This window comes from Aspergillus brunneoviolaceus, assembly GCF_003184695.1.
Source record: "Aspergillus brunneoviolaceus CBS 621.78 unplaced genomic scaffold BO95scaffold_13, whole genome shotgun sequence".
Classification (NCBI taxonomy): domain Eukaryota; kingdom Fungi; phylum Ascomycota; class Eurotiomycetes; order Eurotiales; family Aspergillaceae; genus Aspergillus; species Aspergillus brunneoviolaceus.
In genome coordinates this window covers 57,700-72,046 of record NW_020290743.1, presented here as the reverse complement: position 1 = coordinate 72,046, position 14,347 = coordinate 57,700, and the positions used below count along the sequence as shown (strand labels likewise).

Sequence of the window (14,347 nt, the reverse complement as noted above, 5' to 3'; positions counted from 1 at the left end):
TTGGCTGCAGGTTTTGAGATGACAGTCTCGGGTCTGTAGAATAGCTTGAGGCTTGATATATTGTTCGCTCCGATCATGCTTGAATGTAGTTTACGAGAATCACTTGAGTGGTTAGAGAATTTACAAATATATATATTTATACTCTTTTTGGCTTCAGATCCGAAGTACTTTAACGATGACTCCTATCGGCCCGAGACCAACACATACGGACGTGTAGCATTCAAAAGAACCGCCTTAAATATCTCAACAGCACTATCAATGTTAAATTATTCTGTCCTTGCCAGGTCGACATTTCAGCTGTTGACCGATCTGGCTTAATCCATCTACACGTGACATTGCTGTTAGTCAGCAGTCTAGTCCCGCCGCCGAACTTCACCTGATGTTCTCTGATATTTTCGCCTCAAGGACGTCACTTCCCTTCACCATCAAGCTTGCTGTCATCGTTCTGTCCGATCCGGATGTAGCTGCCTTGACCCCTATCTGGGAGTGTCTGTCAAAAATCTCACACTTGGGATCTCCATAGCTGCCAACATGTCTGACGGTATGATATTTCTCTTCCCCCCCCTCTCTCTCAAACCGCCGTTGTCCTCCGGCCCTGACTGACCGCCCCTTTTCTAGCTGACTTTGAAGCCGTTCGTCGGCTCCAAGCTGAGCGCAATGCTGCTGCAGCTGGAAGTAAAGGTTCTAGGACCTTTGATCCGTCTAGCCAGCGCACTGACAACTCGACCAAGGCCTCCCTGACTGAATCCTTCGACACGACCCTCTACGAACGCGAAGGCGCCGACAAGTTTGCGGGATATGATACCTCGATTGCCGTCAATGGCGACGATGAGGAGATGGAGGACGCGGACGCGGGCCACCGCCTGGTGGGCCAGTACACTGCCACCCGGAGCCAGATCGACGAGTTCGCCCACGGCAACGGGGTGGAAGAGGAGGACATCCTTCTTGGGCGCGAGAAGGCAGCTAGGATCGCCGACCGCGAGACAGACTACCAGAAGCGCCGCTTCAACCGCGGCCCGCTGACTCCCACGCGCGCTGATCCGTTCGCTGCGAACACTCACGCCAATGTAGAGGGGGAGGGGGAGGAGGGCCAGACTTACCGTGAAGTCATGGCCATGCGGGAACTTGAGAAAGAAGAAGAACGTGTCCAGAAGCTGATCGCAGAAAAGCAGGCCCGTGGAGAGAACGATGTCACCGAGCACGAGGCTACGCTGAAGTTGGAAGACAAAGAGAACGCCGACGCCGGCTCCACGGTGGCCGTCGCCTCGGGTCGCAAGCGCAAACAGCGGTGGGATGTAGCTTCGGAGCCGGCTCCTGAGGAGGAAGAGGCTCCCAAGCCCGCTGAAGCCGCCGACACTAAGGCGAAGAGGTCCCGTTGGGATCAGACGCCCGCCCCGGTTGCCCCCGGCGCTGCCGAGGATGCCCCCAAGCGTCGCTCCCGATGGGATCAAGCACCAGCACTTACAGCCGCGACCCCGGTCGGCAACCAAGGGCTTGCCACCCCCATGCATCCCTCCCAAGTAGGTGCACCTTTGATTCCAACTAGCTTTGGAACTGATATCTCTGGGCGCAATGCTCCCTTGTCGGACGAAGAGCTTGATATGATGTTGCCGTCGGAGGGCTACAAGATCCTCGACCCTCCTCCAGGATATGCCCCGATCCGGAACCCTGCGAGGAAGCTCATGGCTACTCCAGCACCCATGGCCAGCTCCACTGGTGTTGGTGGCTTCATGATGCAGGAGCCTGAAAGTGCTCGTGCGCTGGGCAAACAGCTTCCAACTGAGATTCCCGGCGTCGGAGACCTCCAATTCTTCAAGCCTGAGGACATGGCCTACTTTGGCAAACTCATGGAAGGAGGTGACGAGAGCTCAATGACAGTCGAGGAGATGAAGGAACGGAAGATCATGCGACTCTTGCTAAAGGTCAAGAACGGCACGCCGCCGATGAGAAAGACAGCCCTGCGTCAGCTCACGGACAACGCACGGCAATTCGGCGCGGGGCCTCTGTTCAACCAGATCCTTCCCCTTCTCATGGAGAAGTCTCTTGAAGACCAGGAGCGCCATCTGTTGGTGAAGGTCATTGACCGTGTTCTCTACAAGTTGGATGATCTCGTTCGTCCCTATGTTCACAAGATCCTTGTGGTTATTGAGCCCTTGCTTATCGACCAAGACTACTACGCCCGTGTTGAGGGTCGAGAAATCATTTCGAACTTGGCGAAGGCCGCTGGTCTAGCCACCATGATCAGTACCATGCGACCGGATATCGACCACGTCGATGAATATGTCCGGAACACGACTGCCCGAGCCTTCGCGGTTGTCGCTTCTGCTCTTGGAATTCCTGCTCTTCTCCCATTCCTTCGTGCTGTATGCCGGAGTAAGAAGTCGTGGCAGGCTAGACACACAGGTGTCAAGATTGTTCAACAAATTCCTATTCTCATGGGCTGCGCCATCCTGCCTCACCTCAAGGGACTGGTAGACTGTATCGCGGACAACCTTAGTGATGAGCAAGCTAAGGTGCGAACGGTCACTGCGCTGGCCGTCGCGGCTTTGGCTGAAGCTGCCAACCCTTATGGTATCGAGAGCTTCGATGAGATTCTCAACCCTCTGTGGACCGGCGCCCGGAAGCAGCGTGGTAAAGGTCTGGCTGCGTTCCTCAAAGCTGTCGGCTACATCATTCCCCTCATGGACGAAGAATATGCCAACTACTATACCAGCCAGATCATGGAGATTCTGCTCCGCGAGTTCGGATCCCCAGATGAAGAGATGAAGAAGGTCGTTCTGAAGGTGGTGTCACAGTGTGCTAGCACGGATGGTGTGACAGCCAGTTACCTCAAAGAGCATGTTCTCACAGACTTTTTCAAAAGTTTCTGGGTGAGGCGTATGGCTTTGGATAGGAGGAATTATCGTCAGGTGGTGGACACGACGGTGGACCTTGGACAGAAGGTGGGAGTGGGTGAGATCCTCGAGCGCGTCGTAAACAATCTCAAGGATGAGAGTGAACCCTATCGGAAGATGACTGTGGAGACCGTGGAGAAGCTTATCGCAGCCCTCGGCGCCGCGGATATCTCCGAGAGACTGGAGGAAAGACTGATTGATGGTGTCCTGTATGCTTTCCAGGAGCAAAGCATTGAGGATATTGTCATCCTGAACGGCTTCGGTACGGTGGTCAACGCCCTTGGCACTCGTTGCAAGCCTTATCTTCCCCAGATTGTCAGTACCATTCTCTGGCGGTTGAACAACAAGTCGGCCACGGTTCGGCAGCAGGCTGCGGACCTCATCTCCCGCATTGCCATGGTTATGAAGCAGTGTGGTGAGGACGCGTTGATGGGCAAGCTTGGTATTGTGCTTTACGAGTACTTGGGTGAGGAGTATCCCGAAGTGCTCGGTTCCATCCTGGGAGCCCTCCGATCTATCGTCACCGTGGTTGGTATCAATCAGATGCAACCGCCGATCAGAGACCTGCTCCCTCGCCTCACGCCTATCCTGCGTAACCGTCACGAAAAGGTCCAGGAGAACACCATCGATCTGGTTGGTCGTATCGCCGACCGTGGCCCCGAATCCGTCAACGCCAGGGAGTGGATGCGTATCTGTTTTGAGCTCCTGGACATGTTGAAGGCCCACAAGAAGGGCATCCGTCGTGCCGCCAACAACACGTTCGGTTTCATCGCCAAGGCCATTGGTCCCCAGGATGTGCTGGCCACGCTGCTCAACAACCTGCGTGTCCAGGAACGTCAATCACGTGTCTGTACCGCTGTTGCCATCGGTATCGTGGCCGAAACCTGCGCGCCGTTCACCGTGCTCCCCGCCCTGATGAACGAGTACCGGGTGCCCGAGCTGAACGTGCAGAACGGTGTCCTCAAGGCTATGTCCTTCCTGTTCGAATACATCGGCGAGATGGCCAAGGACTACGTCTACGCAGTCACGCCGCTCCTCGAGGACGCCCTGATCGACCGCGACCAGGTGCACCGTCAGACGGCCGCCAGCGTGGTGAAGCACATCGCGCTGGGCGTCGTGGGTCTCGGATGCGAAGACGCCATGGTCCACCTCCTGAACCTGGTCTTCCCCAACATCTTCGAGACCAGCCCGCACGTCATCGACCGGGTCATCGAGGCCATCGACGCCATCCGCATGGCCGTCGGCACGGGAACCGTCATGAACTACGTCTGGGCCGGCCTGTTCCACCCTGCCCGCAAGGTCCGCGTCCCCTACTGGCGCCTCTACAACGACGCGTATGTGCAGAGCGCAGATGCAATGATCCCATACTACCCCAATCTCGAAGATGACGGCTTGGATCGCTCCGAATTGTCCATTATCGTTTGATTTGATTCCCCCCCTCCCCGTCAAATCTCAACCCTTTCTTTTTTTCATCGTGGTTCATGTATGTAAACAATCTGGTACTAGCTACGTATTACTGGGCTACTTTTTCATCATCATTTCCATCATCTCACTTTCACCTGTCAGCATCAATCATATCACACTGGGGACCTGTTCACTATTACGGTGTTTTGCCGAGGCTGGATTTGGCGTGTTTTATTTTTCTGTTTTTTATCGATTCTTTTATGTGGGAGAAATCAGTCCAATGGCATTTTTCAACGTTCAAGTTCAATGGTCAGAAGTGTAGTATCTGGAACCGGGGAACTCTCTGGCTTAGCCTTCTACGTAATGTCTTCTTTTCGATGTGGAACCATCGGGCTGTATCGATCTCTTTCCTACTTCTCCTGCTCCGAATGTGGGAGTTTACCCTTTGTCTAGTCCGGACATCGCACGTCTCTGGCGAAGACTATACGGTCCTGCGGCTGACAAGATTGCTGGAAAATGATGATACTTAGCTTGCCAGGGATCATCAGGCTGACTTCGCAGGGAGAATGATACACTGTAGATTAAGGAGGAACAATAGGAGAATGAACGAGTGGGTGAAGTATATTATCCTATCCTATCCTATCCTATCCTATCCTATCCTATCCTGTCATGTGAATTCCACAACCGTCACCTTTCACTTCTCATTCATTCTCCACTGAGATCATCCCTCATCACGCCAGGCGCCCCGTCTCAATCGCCGCCTCCATCATGCGATCCCCATTCACGATGCCCGTCGAGCAGATGATGATCCGGCGCCGGGACGCCTCCTGGGCGGCGATGAACCGCAGGGCGGCGATCTCGGTGAACGTGATGCCGCCCAGGAAGAAGACATAGACCGTCTTGATGGCCGGGGCGCCGCTGATGGTCTGGCGGGCGCGCACGGCCTTGTCGTCGCCCTTCTGCACGAGGCTGAACGTCGCGCCGCGGGCGCTCTTGACCACGTCCTCGAAGCCCAGCCAGCCCGGCGAGGAGGTGGTCGCGCTGGCGGGGGCCGGGGCCTGGGTTGGGGCGGCCACGGGCCCACCGCGCGCCAGGGAGAGGATGTAGGGTTTCTGCAGGACGCACTGCACCAGGCGGATGCTCAGCGGGGCGAAGCCGCTGTAGACGTAGGCGATGTCGTTGGGGTCCTTTTCGCTGACTTCCTCGACGACGAGGCGCAGGGTTTTGCGGAGGGTGTTGTAGTTGGTGCGCGGGCTTGTGCTGTGTTGGTGGTGGTGGGGGGAACCTCCTGTGGCGGCGGCAGTGGTGGTGGTAGTGGGAAGGAGGAGGGAGGTGGGGTTGGTAGGGGCGCGGGGCTGAAGGAGTTGCATCTTCTCGAGGGCGCAGAAGGTCAGGATGTGCTGGTGGCCGTAGGCTTGGACGATCTGGCGCTTGAAATTCTCGAGGTCCCGCGGCCGCAGACCGCCGGACATGCAGGATTCGAGGCACAGGAGGCGCAGGACGGCGGGCAGGGCGACGTCGCGGGCGATGAGCTCCTCCACCGCGTCGTGGTGGTAGGTCGGGTCGGAGCCTGCGGCGTAGTTCTGCTGCACTTCCAGGAGCTTGCGGAAGATGTCGGCGCGGGTGGTGCGCATGATCTCCTCGGCGAGGTTGGTGTGCACCCGCAGGCTCTGGTGCTCGAGCTGGTAGGAGGGGAGTTTGTTGACGAACTCGCGCAGCTCCGTCGTGGTCTTGGCCGAGTGGCGGCTTTCATAGTCGCTCTCGAGGCGCCGCGCGACTTTGTTGAGGATGTCGCCGACAATGGCGAAGTTGGCGTCCCGCAGTTGGCTGAAGAGCTGATCTGATGAGTCAAGTTGGATCTTGCGCTTCTGGTGCTGCTTGGAGGACGAGGGCTGTTGCGGGCCTTTGGAGGATTCCTGCGCTTGCGGAACAGTAGCCGCCCCGCCGATGATAGAGGTGTCGATATCGGCTTGGTTGTTCTTGATGCCGACTGTCTCGTCGATGAGGCCTTCGTAGGTCAGTTGAGTGAGGAGCGGGGTGCCAAAGTCGACTTCGCGGTCGATGATGATGAGGCTCTCTGTGCTTGCACTGGGCAATAGACCGCGGGCTGACACTCCGGCGAGCCCGGAGCTCTCTTCAGCGTCCAGCTCCTTTCTCATTCGGAGAAGCAGGTCGGCCAGTCGTCTTGCATGGTCACCCTTGCCGATAATCCGAGGAAAGTAACCGTGCCTCTGCTGAATGTCCATCAGGGCCTTCGCGGAGTGGAAGATGCATCCTGGATCTTTGTGCTACATGGATGTTGGTTACTTGCGTTTTGAGGAACATGCTGCACCGGGCAAGCTTACCAGGTAGAGATCACTAAAGGCGTCCTCCATCTCCAGAGACAGGACATCCTGTTCCAGCGGCATGAAATATAGCGGGAATTCGGCGATGTTCACGTCTCCGATTATGCCCGCTTCCTCGAGGATTGTGTTGCTAACAAGTGTCCGTCTTGGAACCCAGAAAATAGAGATCTCATGTTCAATGCTGCCATTGCGCTGGAGACGCTTGACCTGTTCTAGAGGCATGTTAGCTCATACTGATGACCTTCAATCAGACAAGTAAGAGAGAGAAAGCCTATGAATGAGCTGGTATCTTCAAAACTGGTTGATATTGGGAGCGCGTGACTGGCTACGTAGAGTAGAGGGGAGTCTGCGCGCTTTACAGTCTGTCCCAAGCAAGACTCTCCTGGGTAGAAGGAGAGATATCCAGCTTATCTTACGAAGAAGGCGTGCTGAGGGTGGTAAACAGGAAGGAATCGACGTACCTGCCACAGCCCGCACTTGAGCAAGCTTCTCAGCGTTCGCTAAGAAGACAACATTGCGTTGAGAAGAGTCCACATTGCCATTTTCCAGGAGGAAGACGCGATCTACACCGTACTCTTGGAGCAAAGAGAACTTGACGAACAGTCCGACTGGACCAGCCAGGTCTTGACTGACGATGAGGTTCTTCTTACCGCGTACCTGCACCGAAGGATTCAGCTGATGTACTGGGGCGACCAGAGGTAGAAGCAAGCCTTACTCACGCCTTCGAGGAGGGTCAACAGATCCCTACGCGCCTTGTCCTTGAAGTAGTCTGCATCAGACCCCGGATACGGCGCCATGACTGCCAATGAGCATCACTGGAAAGGAGGAAATTCGTTAAGATCGTTAAGATGGTCAAGTTGGTTAATTGGTTAGTTGGTTCAGATGATTCAGTCGGAGATACGCGCGCGGACGTTTCCGGCGGGCGATGGTTTGGCTTGGTTGGTTTGGCTTGGTTGGTTTGGTTGGTTTGGAAGGAGGCTTGGAAGGGTCCAGCCACTGCACTAACCATTGTAGGCTTAGTGGAAACACAGCCTGTCACAGCTCTCTGGTACCGAGACCGTCATAACAGCCTTCATTCTTCTAAATAGCAGCCATCACCGATGTAATGAGATTACCCTCCGCCTTTCCCCCCCCCTCCACCCCCCCATTCCGATCATTCCAATTATAGTGCCTGAGGCGTTTGCTCCCCTGAACGTTGCCTGCCTGTCTTTCGCCCCTCTTACATCCACCTATCTCCTTTTCTTCTTTAACCTAATTATCCCTCTTACTCTACCATTATCTGTCCTTCTTGAGAAATTGGATTCTACCACCCGCTGGTCGTTCCGACAAATTGACATTCTTACCCTAAAACCCACTCGACCACAGATCAACCGCCATGGGCAGGTTCGGCTTCAAAAAGTCCGGGGACGAGGACGATTCCTCCAACCGCCTGGCGCTGTTCGGCTCCCGATCGAAGAGCAAGAGCCCAGCACCTCCGGCCAACCCCTATGCCAAACCCATCCCCACCGATCCCTACACGAAAGCCAAGATCCAAGCTGGCGTCGCCCCTCTTCCAGCTGGGGAGCAACCCGCCGCTCCGGCTCCTGGTCCCGCCAGCATCCCCGGAGACAATAAACAAGGCTATGCGCCGAACCGATATGGAAACCAGGGTGGATATGGATCGGATCGCTTCGGGGGCAGCGCCAACAGTGGAGTGTCGCCAGCAGCCTCCCGGTACGGCCCCGGTGGCTACGGAGGGCTAGGCAGCACCGATCCCAACGACTCCGCCGCCGCGGATGCCAACAGAGATGCACTTTTCGGAGGAGCAAGGGAACGAGCAGAGCAGCAGCAGCCTCAGGCCGGCGGTCCCCCGCCGCCTTACTCGGAGGGCGGTGCGGCCTACGGCGGCGGCAGTAACGACTACAACACATCGACCTACCAGGAACGGCATCTGACCGCGGAGGAAGAGGAGGAGGAGGAGATCCAGACCATCAAGCAGGACATCCGCTTCATCAAGCAGGGGGACGTGGCTTCGACCCGCAACGCGCTCCGCATTGCGGCGCAGGCGGAGGAGACCGGTCGGGAGACGCTGGCTCGGTTGGGCGCGCAGGGCGAACGCATCCATGATGCGGAGCGGAGCTTGGACGTGGCGACCATCGAGGGTCGGATTGCCGAGGAGAAGGCCAAGGAGCTCAAGACCCTCAACAAGAGCATGTTCGCGGTGCACGTCTCCAACCCCTTCACCAGTGCCCGGCGGCGGCGCGAGCGCGACGAGCGGATCCTGGACACCCACCGACAGGAGCGGGAGACCCGCGACGGCACGCGGAACGAGGCCTTCAAGACCAACCAGCGGATGGAGCGCACATTCCGGGAGATCGACCGCGAGGCGAGCAAGCAGACCACGCGGGGCCGGACCAACGTCGCCGACCGTGCCAAGTATCAGTTCGAGGCGGATAGTGAGGACGAGGCGATGGAGAACGAGATCGAGCAGAACCTGGACCTGCTTGGCGGTGCCGCAAGCCGTCTGAACGGTCTCGCCAAAGCCACGGGTCGGGAGCTGGACGAGCAGAACCGTCACTTGGAACGTATCACGGGCAAGGTAAGAATCTCTGGCTTATGGATCCTGAACATGAGGCTAACAACCCTTCTAGAGCGACTTTGTCGACGAGCAAATCGCCATGAACCGTGCCAAGCTGGACCGGATCCGTTAGACATACCCCATAATAAACGTTTTGTTGACTGCCTGGCGCTGTCGCACTTTTCCCTTTGCCAAATGCACATATCCCATCTGCTCGGCGTTCCTAGGTATACTACATTCGTACTTGATGAGACACTACAGTTGATATTATTAAAATACTGCAGAATCTTGCTTGGCGGGAGGAAGTAATTGCAATCCAATAGAATTCTGTGCTTTGCTAGCAGCCTGGTGCCTATCCTCCCAGCTTTTGCAGAGTAAGAACGACTATTCTTAACGCTGTAGCTCAGCCATACATACTGTACACACGCACTGTACATACACCACTACACCGACCATTTCTCATGCAACCCCATAGTTGCAAAATCTCAAACAACCCCAGCACGCCCCGAACTGGGCACTCCCGACCCTGTCCCGAATATCCCTCATTTAATCAATCTTATACACAAGCCCTCACTCGACGCGTCAACCAAGTAATCTCAATCTGAAACACTACCCACCACCTGCGAGATTTAATCTTAATCCGAGGAATGTTCTGCGTCCGCTCAATACACATAGTATATTATATCGAAGACAGTCCAGTCCCACTTTCATATTCCCACATGTTTCATTCTCTAATCCAGCGCCCCCAATCACCAACACAGATCGGAGGATTTTTTTGGATCTCCCAACGGTTTCCGACTTACATAGTATAAGTGCTCTCCACACCTGCCAATTTTGATGTTAGTCTAACCGTTTCTCGATCTCAGATTTGTAGGTATATTTTCTCTTGCACTTTAAGACACGTAGTAATATTAACGCTAAAACCCAGACTACGTCAGCTTCTTTCGGGCGGACGAATACTTCAGGATGGTTAGTTAACTTGTGTCTTAGAACAATAACGGCTCGCGCGTCTGGACGGTGTGTTCTGTGTAGACCGTAGCCCGTGTCTCAGATGCCATATTGTCAAAGTCTGTCAGAGGATGTGCCTTTCTATCTGGATCTGTGGTTGGGATTGTGCCCGACGGGCAAAGGGGTAAGCTTCTCTTGACTCGGGGTGGAAATCAAACAGACACACAGTTTTCGGCTTTGGATGAAGCAGATATCCGTCTCGAGGGTTGACAATGCCATGCGAGTTCATGAATGCTCTCTGGTTAGTTCGGGGACGCGGGAATGGTAAGTGTCTAGATGTATTTACTAGTGGCTCGGTTAGGGTGATGTGAAGTTTGTCTTGGTGGAGGATGTGTAGATGGGCTTAGGCCTCTCCTTTCTCGAAGGTTCTTGCAATCATAGTATACCTGTGGTAAAGGCCTTGTTTGCGGTCTCCTCCATATATTGTTTGTGTTTGTATGTGTAGATAATCCGTCTGGGTGTGATATAGGTGTAAAGTGAACAATGGTGCAGCGAAGCACCTCGTTGAGTCCTGGGGACAGATGGGAAAGACATTGAGTGGCGTTTGATGGACTCTCGAGGTCTCCTTCGTAGCTGTAGCTTGGAGTAGTGTGTCTTTGTGGTTGAGTGCTTGTGAGGAAATTTGTCCTGTTTCTGGTAAAAGGTATTAGATTTGTGCTGGTGTTGGTTGTCTGCTACCCCAATGCAATCGGTCGAGCGAGGTGAGAATCGCTAAAGACAAGCGGGTTCATGATTAAGGAGGATATTTCAATCTTCCTTTCTCATAAGGTAAAAGAGGAAAAAGACTAGATGATGGTGTGGCGTCCTGATACTTGGCGACCTTCCAGGCGCTTAGCAGTATATTTGTCTCGATAAGAGCGAGCATGAACCAACCCGACGCCAGCTTTGAGATACCCAAGAACCTTAAAGAGATATCCAGCAAGTAGGAACATTCTGCCTGGCCAACTTGGCTCACCAGGAGTGCATGTTCTGCGGTGCGGCGCTTAGTCGAAACCTTGCGGGTTCTATCTCCGTCTCATTAGGCCTTGGCCTCGCTTCTATACCATATCATGCACTCGACTCGCCAGGCTCTCGCCATTGCCTTCTATTGTGGCACAGTTGAGGGCGTGTTGGAGTTATTGATAACGAGCTGTGCCCTGCTGAAGGATCAGTGGCAGTGATGTGGCATCTTTGGTAGTTGTAGATGTTGGATAACTTCACCATCCTCATGCCTTGGGCTTCGCCGCAACATGTCTATATTTGGCGAGGCATACTTAGGATGCCAACCTGGCACGGAGATGCTGCTCTGCTGCAGGGACAAGAGAGGGGCAGAGGTCAGCTGCTGTGGGAGGTGAACATTGGCACATTCACTGTAGAGGAAGTGACCATAGCATAATAAGAGTAACACCCTCCTGGCAATTGTCTGATATCATCTCAACTCATCTCATCTCTCAGGTCTCATCATCTCTACCACCCGAAAGTCCCTCTACACCTCCCTCTACATCCCACACTCAACTCAAGACATCATCATCCAGAAGACAAAACCACCAAGATGCGCCTCCTCGAGTCCCTCCTCAAGACCCTCCTCATCCTCCTCAGCATCCTTGGCTTCACCACCGCAGTCCCCTTCTCCTCCTCTCGCACCACCGAAACAGAAACCGAACTCGAACTTCACCCACCGAACGCCGTCCACCTAGCAACCAGCTTCATCTCCCTCTCCCACGCCCTCTCCTCGCTGCGCCTAACCAAGTGCCCCCTCGACGTGGTCTCTATCAACCAAACCACCAGCAAACGCTCAGCAGGAATCCCCAAACGAGGACACGAGGAAGCAGCAGCAGCAGCACCGCACCTCAGTCCCCCCTCCGACCACCTCTCCCTCAAATTCATCGCCCTCGGCCGCGGCACGCAGAACTACACCTGCCCGACCAACTCAAAGGACAACACCCCCAAGAATGCCTCTGCAACCCCCATCGCCATCGGCGCCGTCGCCACGCTCTACGACATCTCCTGCCTCGCCGCAACCCCGAAGGACCATGCGCTGCGATTCCTCCACGCCCTCCCAGGATTCACCCGGGCCATCCCGCAGGAAGTCCTAGCCTTCTATGCCGTGATGCTGTCCCAGTCCGCAATCATCGGGGAGCATTACTTCTCACCCTCCCAATCTTCTTCCACCACCTCGACCACCGCAGCCGCAGCAATGCCCGTCTTCGATCTCCGCCCCGCGACCTTCGGAAAACAAGGCGGAAGATACGAGTCCAACTGGGTCAAGGCCAAGAAGGTGGAGAGTGTAGATGCCCCTGGTAGTGCCCCTGGTAGTGGAGGTGATGATGTGCCCTGGTTGAAGATGGTTGCGGTGGAGGGATCTGGTATCAAGGTTCGTTCTTCTTCTTCTTCCTTCCTTGCTCATGCAACCCCAAAAACGAATGGGTTGTATAGGTGACAGACGATATGCTTATTAGACGAATGCCCCTCTCACAGGAGATATACCGTGTCCACACGGCAGGAGGGATGAGTCCGGCGACTTGCGCGGCGCACGAGGGGGAGTTTGGGGTGGAGTATGCGGCGGAGTATTGGTTTTATGGATGAGGTGTTCCCAGTTCTGTGGTTTGATTTGAACTGGTTCCATCAGGAATGCCGGTTCACATGCATGGGGTATGGTGGATTTGAATGGTGAAACGAGGGATATGATGCGATGATGAATGATGAGTGCGCCTGTTTACTGGGATTTGAGATGGGAGAATACCGTGCTATCATCATGGATTTGTCCATACCTGCTGGTCCGTAATCATGATATCGAGATAATGGGACCAGTTCCAAGCGATGGGCCTTCTACAACGTTCTTTCTTCGATCAGGAGTTGATGCCATGCATTGAATAGGTACATGCAAGACTTGCATCCCAGTCACAAGGCAGTTGAGTGGTAGATGCGTATACTCAGTTGAATGTCGCTGACACACACTGCCTGTCCGTGCCGCAGATATCAGGCAATGTGCAGAAGTATCGTAAGCAGGGTTGAATATCCATCCTCATACGCAGAATAATCAGGAAAGGCCGTGAGTGGGAGCTCTAGGGTCAGAGGTGTTGAAAGTGATCATCTAACAAGAACTCGATCATTGCACCTTCAGCCTAGAAAGCACCCTAAGGCCCCTGATATAGAAGAGATTCTAGGCAGCCCTTGATTATATCTCTGTGACTGGATATCCAATCCATACTACTGCCTGTCCAATCCTCCTTCAATGCAAGTGCGTTCGTGCCAACTCCAAATGTCAAAAGCAAACAGCCTATATTTGCAGGAGTCCAAATTTACGCGCAGTGAATGTTAGGGATCTAGTAAGTTGGAGCTACCTGTGTGGCAAGGGTGCCCTGCCCTTAAGTCTATACTCCAGCTGGCTCTGGCTCTGGCTCTGACTCTGGCTCCGGCTCTGGCTATGGCTCTGGCTCTGGCGTTCACTAGCCATATCATATACAAAAGGCCATCCACTTACGAAGAGAATGTAAGGGCAGGGTTTCAGTTATCTGTCTGGCCACCCATTGATAACTGCAGCAGAAAGTGTGGTTGCACTCCAAGTCATTCTTCCGTTCGTCCTTCCTGTTGTCAACCCATGTGTAAGACATTATTCCTTTACATGGAGGATCAATGCTCATAGAAGGGTACTGCACAAATAATAAATATCTCGACTGGCTCTCGCCTGGCGAATAAGACATGAACCTAGATAACTAATGTAATCTCCTATCTCGGTGTGTTTGAGTTGATAAAACCTCCATCTACATGCGATATCTACAATATACAAGCGAGTATACAAGTACTGGTATATCTTATCGATAAGCCTCCCGACTAGAATGACTTAAGAGAACAACCCTATTGTCCGGCATGGTCCATGGATACACAGCCAGCACCCCCAGCACAATTGACCCATCCCGTCCATCACGATCATTTCGCACCGTACAGTATCACGCAAAACCCCGAGTCCAACTCCGTAGGTACTACACCTTGACTACCAACCCTACTCCAACCCCTAACCAAAGATCCAAAATAGCAACAACAGCAACGATGATGATGATGATGATGATGATGAGAACCATCCAAGCGGATGAGGTAATAATTGTACAGTAGTAATTGTCTTAGCGAGAAAAGCGCAACAGCAGTGACTTCATTCCCTA

General features: G+C 54.1%; 4 protein-coding genes across 4 annotated transcripts; 3 read left to right on the top strand and 1 right to left on the bottom strand.

Moving 5' to 3' along the window:
• Positions 1–410: 410 nt before the first annotated feature.
• Positions 411–4,597, top strand: BO95DRAFT_512088 (U2 snRNP complex subunit HSH155). The gene is made up of 2 exons (XM_025591493.1): positions 411–541; positions 619–4,597. Exons 1-2 carry the CDS (start codon positions 532–534, stop codon positions 4,317–4,319), a joined length of 3,711 nt encoding a protein of 1,236 aa, XP_025445102.1. The 5' UTR covers positions 411–531; the 3' UTR covers positions 4,320–4,597.
• A 308-nt stretch (positions 4,598–4,905) lies between these two features.
• Positions 4,906–7,171, bottom strand: BO95DRAFT_440058 (Sec1 family protein). The gene is made up of 2 exons (XM_025585868.1): positions 6,644–7,171; positions 4,906–6,586 (listed from the first exon to the last, which is right to left on the bottom strand). Exons 1-2 carry the CDS (start codon positions 6,863–6,865, stop codon positions 5,030–5,032), a joined length of 1,779 nt encoding a protein of 592 aa, XP_025445101.1. The 5' UTR covers positions 6,866–7,171; the 3' UTR covers positions 4,906–5,029.
• A 694-nt stretch (positions 7,172–7,865) lies between these two features.
• On the top strand, positions 7,866–9,603 carry BO95DRAFT_383237 (putative plasma membrane SNARE protein (Sec9)). The gene is made up of 2 exons (XM_025583413.1): positions 7,866–9,221; positions 9,274–9,603. Exons 1-2 carry the CDS (start codon positions 8,019–8,021, stop codon positions 9,331–9,333), a joined length of 1,263 nt encoding a protein of 420 aa, XP_025445100.1. The 5' UTR covers positions 7,866–8,018; the 3' UTR covers positions 9,334–9,603.
• A 2,427-nt stretch (positions 9,604–12,030) lies between these two features.
• BO95DRAFT_320791 (DUF3455 domain-containing protein) lies at positions 12,031–12,773 on the top strand (the record flags this gene model as incomplete). Its single annotated transcript, XM_025581793.1, has 2 exons — positions 12,031–12,561; positions 12,666–12,773. Coding segments are annotated over 2 exons (639 nt in total), but the record flags the coding sequence as incomplete, so codon positions are not given.
• Positions 12,774–14,347: the final 1,574 nt, after the last annotated feature.